General features: G+C 39.8%; 1 protein-coding gene across 2 annotated transcripts in view; it reads right to left on the bottom strand.

Annotated features, from left to right (window-relative positions):
- ALG5 (ALG5 dolichyl-phosphate beta-glucosyltransferase) overlaps nucleotides 1-13,589 on the bottom strand; it is a 46,041-nt gene that overhangs the window by 17,040 nt on the left and 15,412 nt on the right. For both annotated transcript variants that reach the window (XM_050937310.1, XM_050937311.1), the window contains 5 exons: nucleotides 13,361-13,429; nucleotides 11,756-11,848; nucleotides 8,042-8,155; nucleotides 6,543-6,602; nucleotides 3,089-3,240 (listed from right to left, as the gene is read on the bottom strand). In XM_050937310.1, coding sequence (XP_050793267.1) covers nucleotides 3,089-3,240; nucleotides 6,543-6,602; nucleotides 8,042-8,155; nucleotides 11,756-11,848; nucleotides 13,361-13,429 — 488 coding nt within the window. The remainder of the gene's footprint in view (nucleotides 1-3,088; nucleotides 3,241-6,542; nucleotides 6,603-8,041; nucleotides 8,156-11,755; nucleotides 11,849-13,360; nucleotides 13,430-13,589) is intronic.

Genomic DNA, 13,589 nt, shown 5'->3' with positions numbered 1-13,589 from the left:
TTTAGGAAGAGAGATGGTGCACAAAGTCTACAGAAACTATGACACTTAATGCGGAAACAGCATTTCAGTTTCATGGGCATGTCTAAACCGCAATAAAATACTTGCAGCTGGCCCACATCAGCTGTCTCAGGCTAGCAGGGCTATAAAATTGCAGTGTAGATGTTTGGGCTTGGGGAGGAGCCTGGGCTCTGGGACCCTCCACTGTCACATGATCTCAGGGCCCAGGAGGCAGCCTGAGCCTGAATATCTACACTGCAATTTTCTAGCCTCACAGCCCAAGCTCTGCGAGCCTCAGCCAGCTAACATAGGCCAATTGTGGGTGTTTTATTGCAGTGTAGACATACCCATCCTAGCTGTGACACATAAAGGGGGATGGGCGGGGAATAGCTCCCTTTGATGGACACCCAGCCAGCCAGTTAGCTGTAAAATCCTTCTTGGTCTGTTCTCTGCTGGTTAACCCTTTACAAGTAAAGCAAGCAGATTACAGACCATGAGGGATTTTACAGCAAACTAGCTGGCTGGGTGTCCACCAAAGGGAGCTACTCCTCCTCCTCCCCCTGCCCCCTCCATGTATCACAGTAGCTGTCCTCACCATGCTAATCTAATAACGGACATTCCATCACCCTCTCTAATGCTAAGTTACAATGAAAGGCAGCTCTAAAACAATTCAAAATTGTATTCATGGTTTTTTTACTGCCCTCCTTCCAGACTAATGAGAGGCATCTTACTGCCTACTTTTATGAAACAGAACAGCATGGACAGAGTACATCAGAAACTTCCCTTACATATTAGGCTTCCTCTAATGGCACTTGTTGATGTACTTTTAAGGTACTCATAAGGTAATGATTTGAGGGAGGGTTGGTTGCTTAATGAGTAATGAGTTGTAAAATTGTACTAGAGAGCAACACGGGCTGATGAAGTTTCTAACTATCAGATCTCTCTTATATCATATGCCAGAGTAAGGCTAGACTGCAGGGTTCCAGACATCACCATTCATTGGGAGTCTCATCAGTGTAGCCCAAGAGCCTTCTTGTATCTTTATCGCAGATACTCCATTTAAATATTAAAACGTAGTTAACACATCTCTCCCCGCTTGCATACTGTATGCCTTTTAAGTATCGAGAAAGAGAAATTCTGCATAACTGCATTATTTAACCGATTTTGGGGTATAATTTACATGAGGGATGCTAAATTAAATAAAACTGTTTTCTACATGCTTTTTGGACACAAGATGATCAATCTGTAAGCACCTAGAGGATAATAAAGTTATTTAATAAAGGTATTGCCAGCATGGATTTGTCAACAACAAATCATGCCAAAACAACCTAATTTCCTTCTTTGTCAGCGTTTCTGGCATAGTGGAGTGGGGGAAGCAGTGGAACTTGATTTTAGTAAGGAGTTTGACACAATCCTCCATGACGACATTCTCATAACCAGGGAAATGTGGTCTAAATGAAATTACTAAAAAGATGGGGGCACAACTGGTTGAAAGATTGTGCTCAAAGTAGTTATCAATGGTTTGCTGTTAGGCTGGAAAGGGGTACCTACTGGGGACTCATAGGGATCAGTCCTGGGTCAAATATTATTCAATACTTTTATTAATGACTTGAGAGCATACTTATAAAATATGCAGATGACACTAAGCTGGGAGGGGTTGTAAGCACTTACAAGTACAGGACTAGAAGTCAAAATGACCGTGAAAAATTGGAGAATTGGCTTGAAATCCACAGGATAAAATTCAATAAAGACGAGAGCAAAGCACTAGACTTAAGAAGGAAAAATTAAAAACATAACCACAAAATGAGGAATACACTGAGTAGAGTGTACTACTGCTGAAAAGAATATGGGGGTTTATTGTGGATCACAGATTGAATATGAGTCAGTGTGATGCAGTTGGAAAAAAGGCTAATATCATTCTGGAGAGTATTAATAGGAGTAACACAGGAGAGAATTGTCCCACTCTACTCTGTGCTGGTGAAGCCTCAGCTGGAGTAGTGTGTCCAACTCTGGGTGCCACACACTTTAGGAGAGATGTGGACAAATTGGTGGGAGTTCAGAGAACAACAAAACTGATAAAAGATTTAGAAAACCTGACCTGTGAGAAAAAACTGGGCATGTTTAATTTTGAGAAAGAGACTCAGGCAGGACCTGATAATAGTCCTCAAATATGTTGAGGACTGTTATAAAGAGGACTGTGGTCAGTTGTTCTCCATGTCCCCTGAAGGTAGGACAAGAAGTAATGGGCTTAATCTGAAGCAAGGGAGAGTTAGGAAAAAAAAAAAAAAGCCAAATATCTAACCTAATCTAATCTATTATATGGATAGTTAAGCTTTGGAGTAGGCTTCAACGGAGGTTGTAGAATCCCCATCATTGGAGGTTTTTAAGAACTAGTTAGAGGAACATCTATCAGATATGGTCCAAATTTACTCGGTCCTGCCTCAGCATATGGGCTGTACTTGATTTCTTGAAATCTCTTCCAGTGCTATATTTCTAAGGCCTGGTCTACACTGGTGGGTGGGGGGTGGTCGATCTAAGATACGCAACTTCAGCTATGAGAATAGAGTAGCTGAAGTCAACGTATCTTAGATTGAATTAAAATTACTTACTTTGCGTCCTCGCGGCATGCCGCGGCTCACTCATTGATTTTACTTCCGCCTCTTGCCGAGCTGGAGTTCAGCAGTCGACGGGAGAGCTATCGGGGATCGATTTATTGTGTCTACACTACACGCAATAAAATCGATCCCTGATATATCGATCGCTACCCGCCGATCCGGCGGGTACTGTAGATGTACCCTAAGAAGGGTAATGGAGTTAATAGAAATACATCCAAATATATCCTATAATGTAGTTCTTAATATAAAATTAATTGCTTTGCAAACGTAATAGTTTAAAACAATAAGAAATGTGAAGTGCAATACAAAAAACAAGTACTAGAACTGATTAAAACTGATAGTGCATATATAAAAAAACAGCTGCTCATATTGTTTATTGCAGTTTCCATGTGGAAGTTACATTTTCACAACTTCAGGTCAACTGCTATAAAAATTAAAAATAGAAAAATTAATTTAAGCTAAACAAAAGAACTTACCAGCGTTCTATATGAAGAGCTGAGAAAGTCCGTGAGGCCGCTTCTCTGGTTAACAGTTTAAACCCACATTGTGTGTCCCTGATTTCCTTGACACAGAGGAACCATACTAGGAAGTGGAACCCATACATGAGAAGAGTTCGGAAGTAAGAGCGCTGTGAACAAAAGCCAAGAAATTAAATGTTTTCATTTATATGACAAAAGGAACATCTGAACTGATCTCAACAAAGGACGAGAATTCCACTTTATGACAATTTTGAGGTTAGAAACGTGTTTATTCTGCACTGGAACAAAGGGAGAATTGTGGTGGGGGAGAGGTGTGTCAGATAGTCACACTTAAGATCTGCCCTGGGATGTGGAAGACCCAGCTCTAAGTTCATGCTTTGCCTGATTCAGAACAGTTTTTCATCCCAGATCATGCCAAATCAGGCAGAGCAAGGACCTGAATCTGGGTGTCCCAAATCCCAGGCCAATACCCTAAATACTCATCTGTAGGGTTTTCCTCCTCTGCCACCCCAAAACAAAAGTTGTAGAGACATCAGTTTCCACAAAATGTTTTGGTTTTTATGAAAAACCATTTTTTGCTGAAATTTCATTTAGGTAAAAATATTTCCGCCAGCTCTTAATTTGAATCATTTTAGGCTACACATGTAACTTTACAATAATGGTGTATGTTACAGTACAGAAGGGGATCCTTATTGCAACTACGTATTTTAAAGTTTTGTTTCCATGACTCACATTTAAACAAACACTGATACATAACTTGGTATAGATCACAGAAGTAGAATTACATAGACATACTAGGACATAATCATCACAGTATAATTTTTGTTTTGAACATACAAACACTTTTAAAATTGGTTTTTGGAAGCCTAGATTTTAAAAAATTTAAACAAGTTTACATAAGGGGGTGTAAAAAGATCCCAACCACTATTTTAATATGTAAATTAAAGGTAGCTTTATGTCAGGCCTTAAAAGAACAACCACCCTCCACCCCACCATCACCAGAACAGTATCCTTTTATTTGCTCATTGCTGGATTTCTTTTACTCAAGCTCAGTTCTTCTCCCCTATCTCCCGGCAGAAACCTTGTGAGGGAAAGAGGGAGCTGGATGCCCTTGAAGGGAGTTCATTTGTATATGATCCCTCAGCAGGTTATCATAGGACCACAGAATCAGAGAGCCCCTCCACCCTCTATGTCATCAGTCCCCAATTTTTTTGCACACCCCCACCCGTCCGTGCTCCCAACCCCCTGAGAGCCGGGGCTGGGAGCAGGGCTGTGGCTCCCGGGGGTGGGGTGCAGATAGGAGTTAGGGGGTTGATGCTGGGGCCACAGCTGTGGCCAGGGACTGATGCAGGGAAGCTGGGGCCAGGCTGGGAGTGGAGCTGCGGCAGAAGCCAGCAGTTGGGGCCATGGCCGGATGCGGCGCCGCAGCCAGGACTGCGGCTGGGGGCAGGGCAGAACTGGGGGCAAAGTGGGTCTGGATGGCATTCTATCCTTGCCCCTGGAGGGGGCTGGCCCAAGCCCCACTGTGCCGTGCCCGCCCTTCCCGCAAACATTTTTTCACACCCTTAGGGAGGTGCACCCCACAGTTTGGCAACCACTGTTCCAAATTCATCAGGCCCAACCATTCCCAGGATTAGCTGGTCTGGTGCAAAGCCAGTATATGTAGAAGGTAATGGTTTTCTGTATCCATTCATGTTGTCAACACAGGGCCCAGGATTTAGTCCCATTACCGAGAGAGCTTCAGGGTTTCTTGTCAACTATGATGCAAACTTTGCCCATGCGTTGATAGACTAAAGATCCCTAACACTATTAGATAACCCAGAGAGGAAAGCAGTGCTTAATTTATGCCAGGGCAGAGACCCGGTACCTCTAGGCTTAGCAGTTCATAGCCCTGGCACCTTTGGGCTTGCTGCATGAGCTTTGAATGTAAAAAAATAGCCTGAGCCCCGGCAACTAATTGCTTGAGCCCCAGCAGCTTTTTCATTACAAATTAAACACTGGGGAAAAGACAACATGCCAGGATTTGAGCTCCATTTTATCTCCTCTTGGACTTTTGCAGCTATTTCAGTATTTTGTATACATTTTAGAATGATTTTAAGTATCACACGCTAGTGTAAACATAGCTTGTTCTAGAGAAAATCCAGCATTATGAGTTCATCTAACGATGTTAGAGAAATTAGTCCAGCAATGTGTTTGTTGCAATATAAGTGCAATGTCTGTGCAATGTCAACTACAGTCTGCCAAAACATCAGTAAAACTGATGGAAGACGAGATTGCGCGCTGATGCAAGTTTGTTGCATAACAGTCACAAACTAAGTTGTTCTGTCTAGTGTGTATTCAATACTCTATTCTACTGCCGTTTTCCTGTTTATACTGAAATTCTGCTTTCATACGGGTTACCGATATTTCCACAAAACAAACCTTGTAGTCTTCTCTCAAGGATCTTTTCAGAGGCTCCTTGCCTGAACTCATTCAAGACTAAACACAATGCTCATTTCCTCTGTACGCATACTCCACCAGAAGAAGCAACATTCACTTGTTGTCATTTGTAGTAATTTTGAAAACGTGCAAGCATGAGACCCGTGAGGCAGTCTTGGCCTCTCCAATTTTACTCCGAGAGTCTTCCACAGCATAGCTGTAGCAAGGAGCTTTAGGAAGGCACTTGCATTGCAAGTGATTCTCAATTAAAGGCAGGGAAAGATATGCAAGTTTTCCAAATTAGCTAAGTTGCTAGAAGTTCGGAATTCCAAATCTACATTTGCTGGGGCAAGTCTGGGTGGTGAGTGAGGTCCTCCCCTTCACTCATTAACATGAAATTAATTTTCATAATGTTGACTGCAAGAGAATTGTGATACCCTTTCAAACATTTTATTACTACTTACAACAAAACTTTTACCACTCACTCAGGTCTTAAGAGTTGAAGAGTAACAAACTGTTGGACTGAAAGGAAAGAAATTAAAGTCAAGCTGTCAGTTGCTTCTCCCTGTCATCCCAATACTTGAAGACCCTGTGCATGTGTGTGAAGAGACTGTTCCAGCCCATGAGCTGCAGAGCCATTGTAGAACCACAGGGCTTCCAAAGCATCTGCTTGAATGTACTGTGCCTAAAGCTCTCCACTCAGTGATTATAGTATATGCCCTTTCTGGTTTCATGTTGAACAAATTTGTGCACACATGCTGTCAGTTGCGTTTGGGACTAAAAGTCTCATCCTCTGCTGGAGCAACTGATTTAAATCCTTGTTAGCTGAAATCTAGCTCACACTTCCTGCTGGTGGTGTTTGAATTCTGGGAACAGAGAGCTTTTAGTCATGTTGGATTATTGCTAGGCTCATGGTAACTGCCTTCCCCACTATCACTCATTCTGTGTGTCTTGATTTAATTTACAAACTGGAATGTTAGTGAAAAAACAGCAGTTCTAGGAGTCTAGTTCATACGAGGAAAGAGAAACTTACCTGTGCTATTGAGTCCTGTTCCAAATGGGCTCGAGAGCCACAGGCAATAGCCATCTGGTCCTGCAAAGGAACACACACATAAGAGAACTGGAAGCTAACTACATCACTACTAGTGTTTTCTGAATCACTGGCTTCTATTCCGGTTTTTATGTGAAATCTTAAAGCAACATTATGGCTTAATCTTGTCCACTAAATTTGTCAAAGCAATAGAAATGTCTGCTTTTGGTGCATTACACAAATCTTATTGTTTGAATATGTAGATATAATGAAGCCTTTCTACATTTTATGGATTCTCTAAAGCTTATTACATTTTGTATATGAAAAGCTCAGATTGCTGCATGTTATTCAGGTCTTGTTCAGGAAAAAGAATGTCTCTGAGCTTTTCAGACAGAGAATTTATTCCACAGTGCAGACAAAGTATCTAGTTACACTTAATATGTATAGGTATGTTTGGCCTAAGATTTGCAATAGGGAACGGGTAACAGAGTAGAAGACTTGATTTTGCTGTTATGGCAATATTTTATTTGTGTAGGAATGTCATATCTCTAAGCCCTAGTTAAACTGTAAGAGGCACTTCCAATGGCCTGTATTAAAATTACTCTCACATTACTACTTTTGAAATGATTCTTTTCATGTCTTTAGGAAAATTCTGAAGAACTAAGGCCTGCTGTCTTTTCAATAGCACACAAATTTAAAAGGTATGTTAATCAATTAGCGCCATCTAGTGGGGTCAGAACTTTATCTGTTTGACCAAATGGTTATTTTAAACATAATTAAGTGACTGCTTTGTAACAAGGGGGTACAAACAGGGGAGGAAAAAAAGCTAAGTATAGAATTTACATATTGCTCCCTCCATTTTGGGGCTAGTTACAGGTTCCACATCAACTTGTCTTTAAGCCCCATGTTAACTGAAAATGAGTTTCTTTAAGTCAAGCAACTCTTAAGTGCCACTGTTACCCTATTCAGGAATACACTGTGATCCAACATGACTTATTTGGTCTTCAGAGAGGACACAATCTGAATGAACTGACATCTGCAAATTAAAAGTTAGCCATCTGCTAACAGGAAATAGACCAATTAGAATAAAATAAAGAGTCATTCTCAAAATAACGAGAGAGAAAATTAGGTTAAGCAACGTATCAAATTAATAAGGGTAGAGAAAGCAAATTTTTAAGTAAGTAGGCAGCACAGTGAGCTGTTAAACTGAAAAGAAAAAAGGGCTCACAACGCAAAACACATGGATCCCACAAAAGTTTAAAGACTTGATGAAAGAGAGAGCATAAGTGTCAAAATGTGCAAATTAAGGCTCCTGATCCTGGGGAAAAAAAAAAATGCACATGCTTAACTTGATGCACTATAAGTAGTTCCACTGATGTCAACTTAAAGTTAAGCATATCTTAAAGATTCTCAGCATGTATGCAAGAAATTTGTTAAGAGAAATACAACTATGAGTCCACAGACAAACTGCTTCAGTTAAAGTGATAGAAGCTTATACTTACTGGCCATGGCTGGAGGTTTCTAAGACCCTCTTCTACTTTTTCAATATCTGCAAACTTTGTGGCTCCATCTGCATCAGCCATAAGGATTTTTCCTCCTCGACAGCTGAAGACACCCTGCAGATGAAACAGCAAGTTAAAACCTGCACCAATACAAATACATTTTAATCATGATAAACTAGCTTCCAGGTCCCAGGAGTCTAAATTAAGAAAGCAAATCCCTAAAACGTTAACCTGAATAGAAATCTAGAAAGGAATTAAAATAAACAAACAGGTGAGCCCGCAATTTCCTATGTTGACATTTTGTTGATAAAAAAAACAAGTGTTCAAGGTTATTAATTTGTATTACAGCAGCGCCCAGGTGCCTGAATCACTGATCAGGGCCACATTGTGTTAGACACTGTACAAACAACAAAATGACAGTCCCTGACTCACAATCTACGTATGTAAGACAAGAGACAAGTGGATGCAATAAACAGATGGGGGGAGCAGAAGGAAACAATGAGGCAGTACTGGTCAGCATGACAAACAGCTGTCAAAGCACACCAGCTACTTAATCACTGTACAGTTTTTCCTCATCATTTGACCCATGTTTCTTGGACAAAGCATGCAGCATTGGGATAAGGTGCGGGACGCTACCTCCTAAAACATCTTCAAGAGCCAAATCTCTAAAATGTACCTGAGAAAGACAAAAGTACAACATAACTGCAGTTAGCTTGGGGCAACAACTGCAGCAGACCTGGAGCTTGGCTCTATTGTATTCTAGGTGCTACAGGACACATGCAGATGCACAAGGGCATTTGTGCCTGTTGCCACCATACATGTTTAACTCTGTACAAAGTGTGTTGCAGACTCTTGAAGATGCATCCAGAATATATCCTCGCTGTCCTACCCAAGATGTATGCTCTAACTCAGAAAGAAACATGGAATCTTCCATTTCAAGTAAAATTAATCAGAGGGTCTAAATGTTTTTTTTTTTTAAATATAAAAGCAGAGATTTCCTGGATTTACTGATCTTTTAATTCAATTCTAAGAGTCTCAGACCAACAGCAATGTACTAAAACCAATTAAAAACACTGCCACAGTTCTATCACATATGCAAAGTGTAAACCATAATCATCTTTCTTCCTCAATGCTGATGGAAAGTATAATGCTGATGGGGGGATATTCTCTGGTGGTCATGCACCATTCACACTCTTCCTGCCTGCTACATACAGCAGTACAAACACACCTCACATATGCACTACACAAAGAATAAACTCTCTTTCTCTCAGCAAGTGGGCGGAGGCACTAGTGAATGAGAACATTCCATGCACTTCAATATTAAAATATCCCACACAAAGTCATGCTCCTTCACCCAGAAGAATTGAGAAAACAAAACAAAACCAAAGAACTTCTGTGGTTTTTTATTCCATGTACTACCTAAATACTATAATCATAGGCACCATGGATTATATATCACAGGGGTAGGCAACCTGTGGCATGCATGCCGAAGGCAGCACATGAGCTGATTTTCAGTGGCACTCACACTGCTCTGGTCCTGGCTCTGCATTTTAATTTAATTTTAAATGAAGCTTCTTAAAAAACATTATTTATTTTACATACAATAATAGCTTAGTTATATATTAAAGACTTAAAGAAAGACCTTCTAAAAACGTTAAAATGTATTAACAGCACACAAAACCTTAAATTAGAGTGAAATAAATGAAGATTCGGCACACGACTTCTGAAAGGTTGCCGACCCCTGATATATCATAATGCCTTTATATAAATCCATGATATGTCCACATCTTGAATACTGCATGCAGATTTAGTCATCCCTTCTCAAATAAGATATTAGAATTGGAAAAGGAACAGAGAAAGGCAACAAAAATGATTAGGGGTATGGAAACAGTTTCCATATGAGGAGAGATGAAAAAGACTAGGACTTTTCAGCTTGGAAAACAGATGAGTAAGAAGGGATATGACAGAGGTCTATAAAATCTTGATTGGTGTGGAGCAATGGTTCTCAACCTTTCCAGACTACAGTAACCCTTTCAGGTGCCCCGCCCACCACTTACCCAGGGCTGAAGCATGTAACGTAGCTTTGTGGGGCCCCCTGTGGCGTGCGACCCCAGGCAATTGCCCTGCTTGCCACTCCATAATGGCTGCTCTCTACTTGTGATCCCCCTTCTAATCCTCCTCCCCAATTGAGAAACAGATCTAGATAAGCTGACATACCCCCGGAAGACCTTTGCATACCCCTGGTTGAAAACCACTAGAATGGAGAAAGTGAATAAGGAAATGTTATTTACTCCTTCACATAACATAAGAATTAGGGGTCATCCAATGACATTAATAAGCAGCAGTATTAAAAAAATAAAAGGAAGTACTTCTGCACACAACACACAGTCAACCTGTGGAACTCATTCCCAGAGGATGTTGTGAAGGCTAAAACTATAACAGGGTTAAAATAATAAATAATAATAATAAAAAAGAAGCCCAACTACATAAGTTCATGGAGGATAAGTCTATCAATGGCTATTAGCCAGGATGGTCAGGGATGCAACCCCATGCTCTAAGTGTCCCTAGCCTCTAACTGCCAGATGCTGGGAGTAGATGACAGGGGATGGATCTCTCGATGATTGCCTGTTCTGTTCATTCCCTCTGAAGCACCTGGCATTGGCCACTGTTGGAAGACAGGATACTGGGCTAGAAGGACCACTGGTCTGACCCAGTATGGCCATTCGTACGTTCACCATATAAAAACCTTAGGATGTAGTTATAGATCTAGCTTTAGTATGATGATCTTTGAAAAAAATTAACACATGAAGAAAGATTCCAGAAATAATAAATGAAGTGTATTGACAACATGAGAGAAGAGTTTTATTTTTACTCTTTATAGTCACCTATTATCCGAACTCATGGCTCACAACCCAAGACTGATGCAGTCCTTTTAAGTCAAAACAATAAGGTGCAATGAAGTATCATTCACTCACTCTAAACAATTACATAAAGACACACACTAATATATTTTCTCTTGTGAAGAGAAATATCTATTTTTAAGTTAATACATGAAATACACACATTTTGCCCCATCAAAATCAAGCCCAGCTGACTTCAGAGGGACTACACACATTTAAGCAAAACTTTGCTGGACCTGAGCCGTAGTTCCTTATTCAATTTCTAAATATCAAAACTATAATCTGGAGAGGAATATCTATATTTACTTATCTTATTACTGGAACTTGATTTACATCTTATAAGGAGTGTTTTGTTTTTGTTTTTTTGCACTGAAGAGCTAGTTCTAAATTAACTAATGGATGTAGTTTGGCTTTAATTTTAATTCTCATCTTAAAAAAAATTGTTCAATGTTATTACTCAATGTGTTACTAAATCCTTGTAATGAGTTTATATTTTGTACATTTTTGCATTGAAGATTTATGGAAGTACACCTCTACCTCGATATAACACGAATTCGGATATAACGTGGTAAAGCAGTGCGCCGGGGGGCGGGACTGCGCACTCCAGTGGATCAAAGCAAGTTCGATATAACGCAGTAAGATTTTTTGGCTCCCGAGGACAGCGTTATATCGAGGTAGAGGTGTATTTAAAATTTTTCAAAATGGTTTTATTAATCTAAAATCTTTAAATTAAATTAAATCCACACAAGATCTGCTTATTTTGGCAAGACTAGAATTAGTTCAAAACAGAGAAAGAATTGAAAGTATTCATTACCATTCTGACAGCTCCACCTTTTCCCCGATTTTTTACCAATGTTAGAATTCGTACTTTGTCACTTCCATATTTCTTGCAGTACTTCATTGCAACCTGTAAGGCATATGAAAGTCAAAATAAAACAAAACTGGAACCTCAAGGGGAAGACAGAGATTTATTCTTCCATCCCTTTTTCCTCAATAGCATTGTTACCACTTCAATCTACATAAAATGGAAATATATTGTCCAGTGCAGAGTTGAAGTCTGTTTAGGAAAACAAAAAGAGTAAGAAGGTTAACAGCCAGAAAACTGAAGAAAAAGAAGAAGAATAAAATCAGGTAGTGGTCAGAGAGGATAACTATGGCTGTCTTAAATCCCCTTCACCCCACCTGCCAAAGTTAAAGCTAGAAAACCATACAACACATATTTATACGAGTTCACAAAGCCAGTCTATGAAAAACATACTTTCACTACTGTTACCTGTCTCCCATTTGTTTCATTGCTATGTCTGCTTTTAAATTAAAACGGTAAGGGCTTTGAGACATGAATTGTCCTTATATGGTGCTTTTCATAATATTTTAATTCTAGCATAATGGGGCCCTAAGAGACTACAGTGTCACAAATATTTAATAAAATTGAGCATCAGCTTAAAGCAATTTCAGTGTTCAAGTAGTCGGGCATGAAAGTGCAGATCACCCATGTCTTAGAAGGCTAGACATGTTCATCACTGTACAAGACAGACAATGGCTACTACTTTGAGGGCTTTTCAATCTTGATACACTAATACATAAGAGATAATATGATTCATCCATCATTGACACTGGCAGTAGTAAACAGGTTAGTAAACTACTGAACACATATGCGTAAGAGGACACATTACCTTATCAGGTAAGCTTGAAAGGAAAAACTGAAACAGAAATAGGCATGCTAGTGGCTAACCTAGACAAATCTAGGGGTGGTATTTTCAGAAGTTATTCAGAGCTGGACTGACGCTGCTTCCACTGAAGTCAATGGTAAGACTCTCATTAATATCAACAGAAGCAGAAGTAGAGGAAAGCAGAACATTGTTGAAAATCTTACCCTTAATACTTCAGTATTAATGTTTCTAAACGAATACACAACTTTATGCAATGAAAAAAATTCTACACAAACTGTGCCAAAATACTTTACAGAATAATAAAATGACATTTAGAACTGTGGGAGATGAAGAGGCTTAGATGGGAAAGAATTATGGTCTCAGACAAGATCTGGAAAGAGAAGCGGAGATTTGAAGAAGCAGACACATAGTGATGCTGTTTCAGATAACAGAAATCACACAGGACAATGCTCTTGAGGTGAGACTGTGGAAAGGAGACACACTGGATGAACAGAGGGAACTGTGGAGGGAAATTGAACAAGTTACTATATCTCTTCAAAAGATAACTGTGCTTTAGGAATGTCATCCTATGAATGGCATGGACAAGAATGGCAGAAGGAATCTGAGAAATAAATAATTAAGAAACAATGAGCAGCAGATGTGTAGAACAAAAGGTAAAGGTTTGTTATGTTTTAGAAAAACTAAAGCAGTGTGATACACATCTGCTCCCTTAGACTGCCAGGTGAGAAACTTTAATATTCTCTTCTTACCTTTGCGGTCTGATCTTTACTGCCATCATCAACAACTATTACTTCATAAGTGAACGCAGGATCTCGTTTCTTAAAAATAAAAATGGAAATTGTGCATTTGGTCCAATCTCTGTCTCTTTCACATATACACACCTCCCTTCAAGCCCTTGTTAAAATGGGCAAAACTTCAGCCACCAGAATGTTTTTTAGCCCCTGGAGCCGCCTTCCTCATTCATGTCATAATATACAT

This window comes from Gopherus flavomarginatus, chromosome 1 (assembly GCF_025201925.1).
Source record: "Gopherus flavomarginatus isolate rGopFla2 chromosome 1, rGopFla2.mat.asm, whole genome shotgun sequence".
NCBI classification, from domain to species: Eukaryota; Metazoa; Chordata; order Testudines; family Testudinidae; genus Gopherus; species Gopherus flavomarginatus.
Note: the sequence above shows the minus strand (reverse complement) of the source record. Positions and strands in the feature narration are given on the sequence as shown.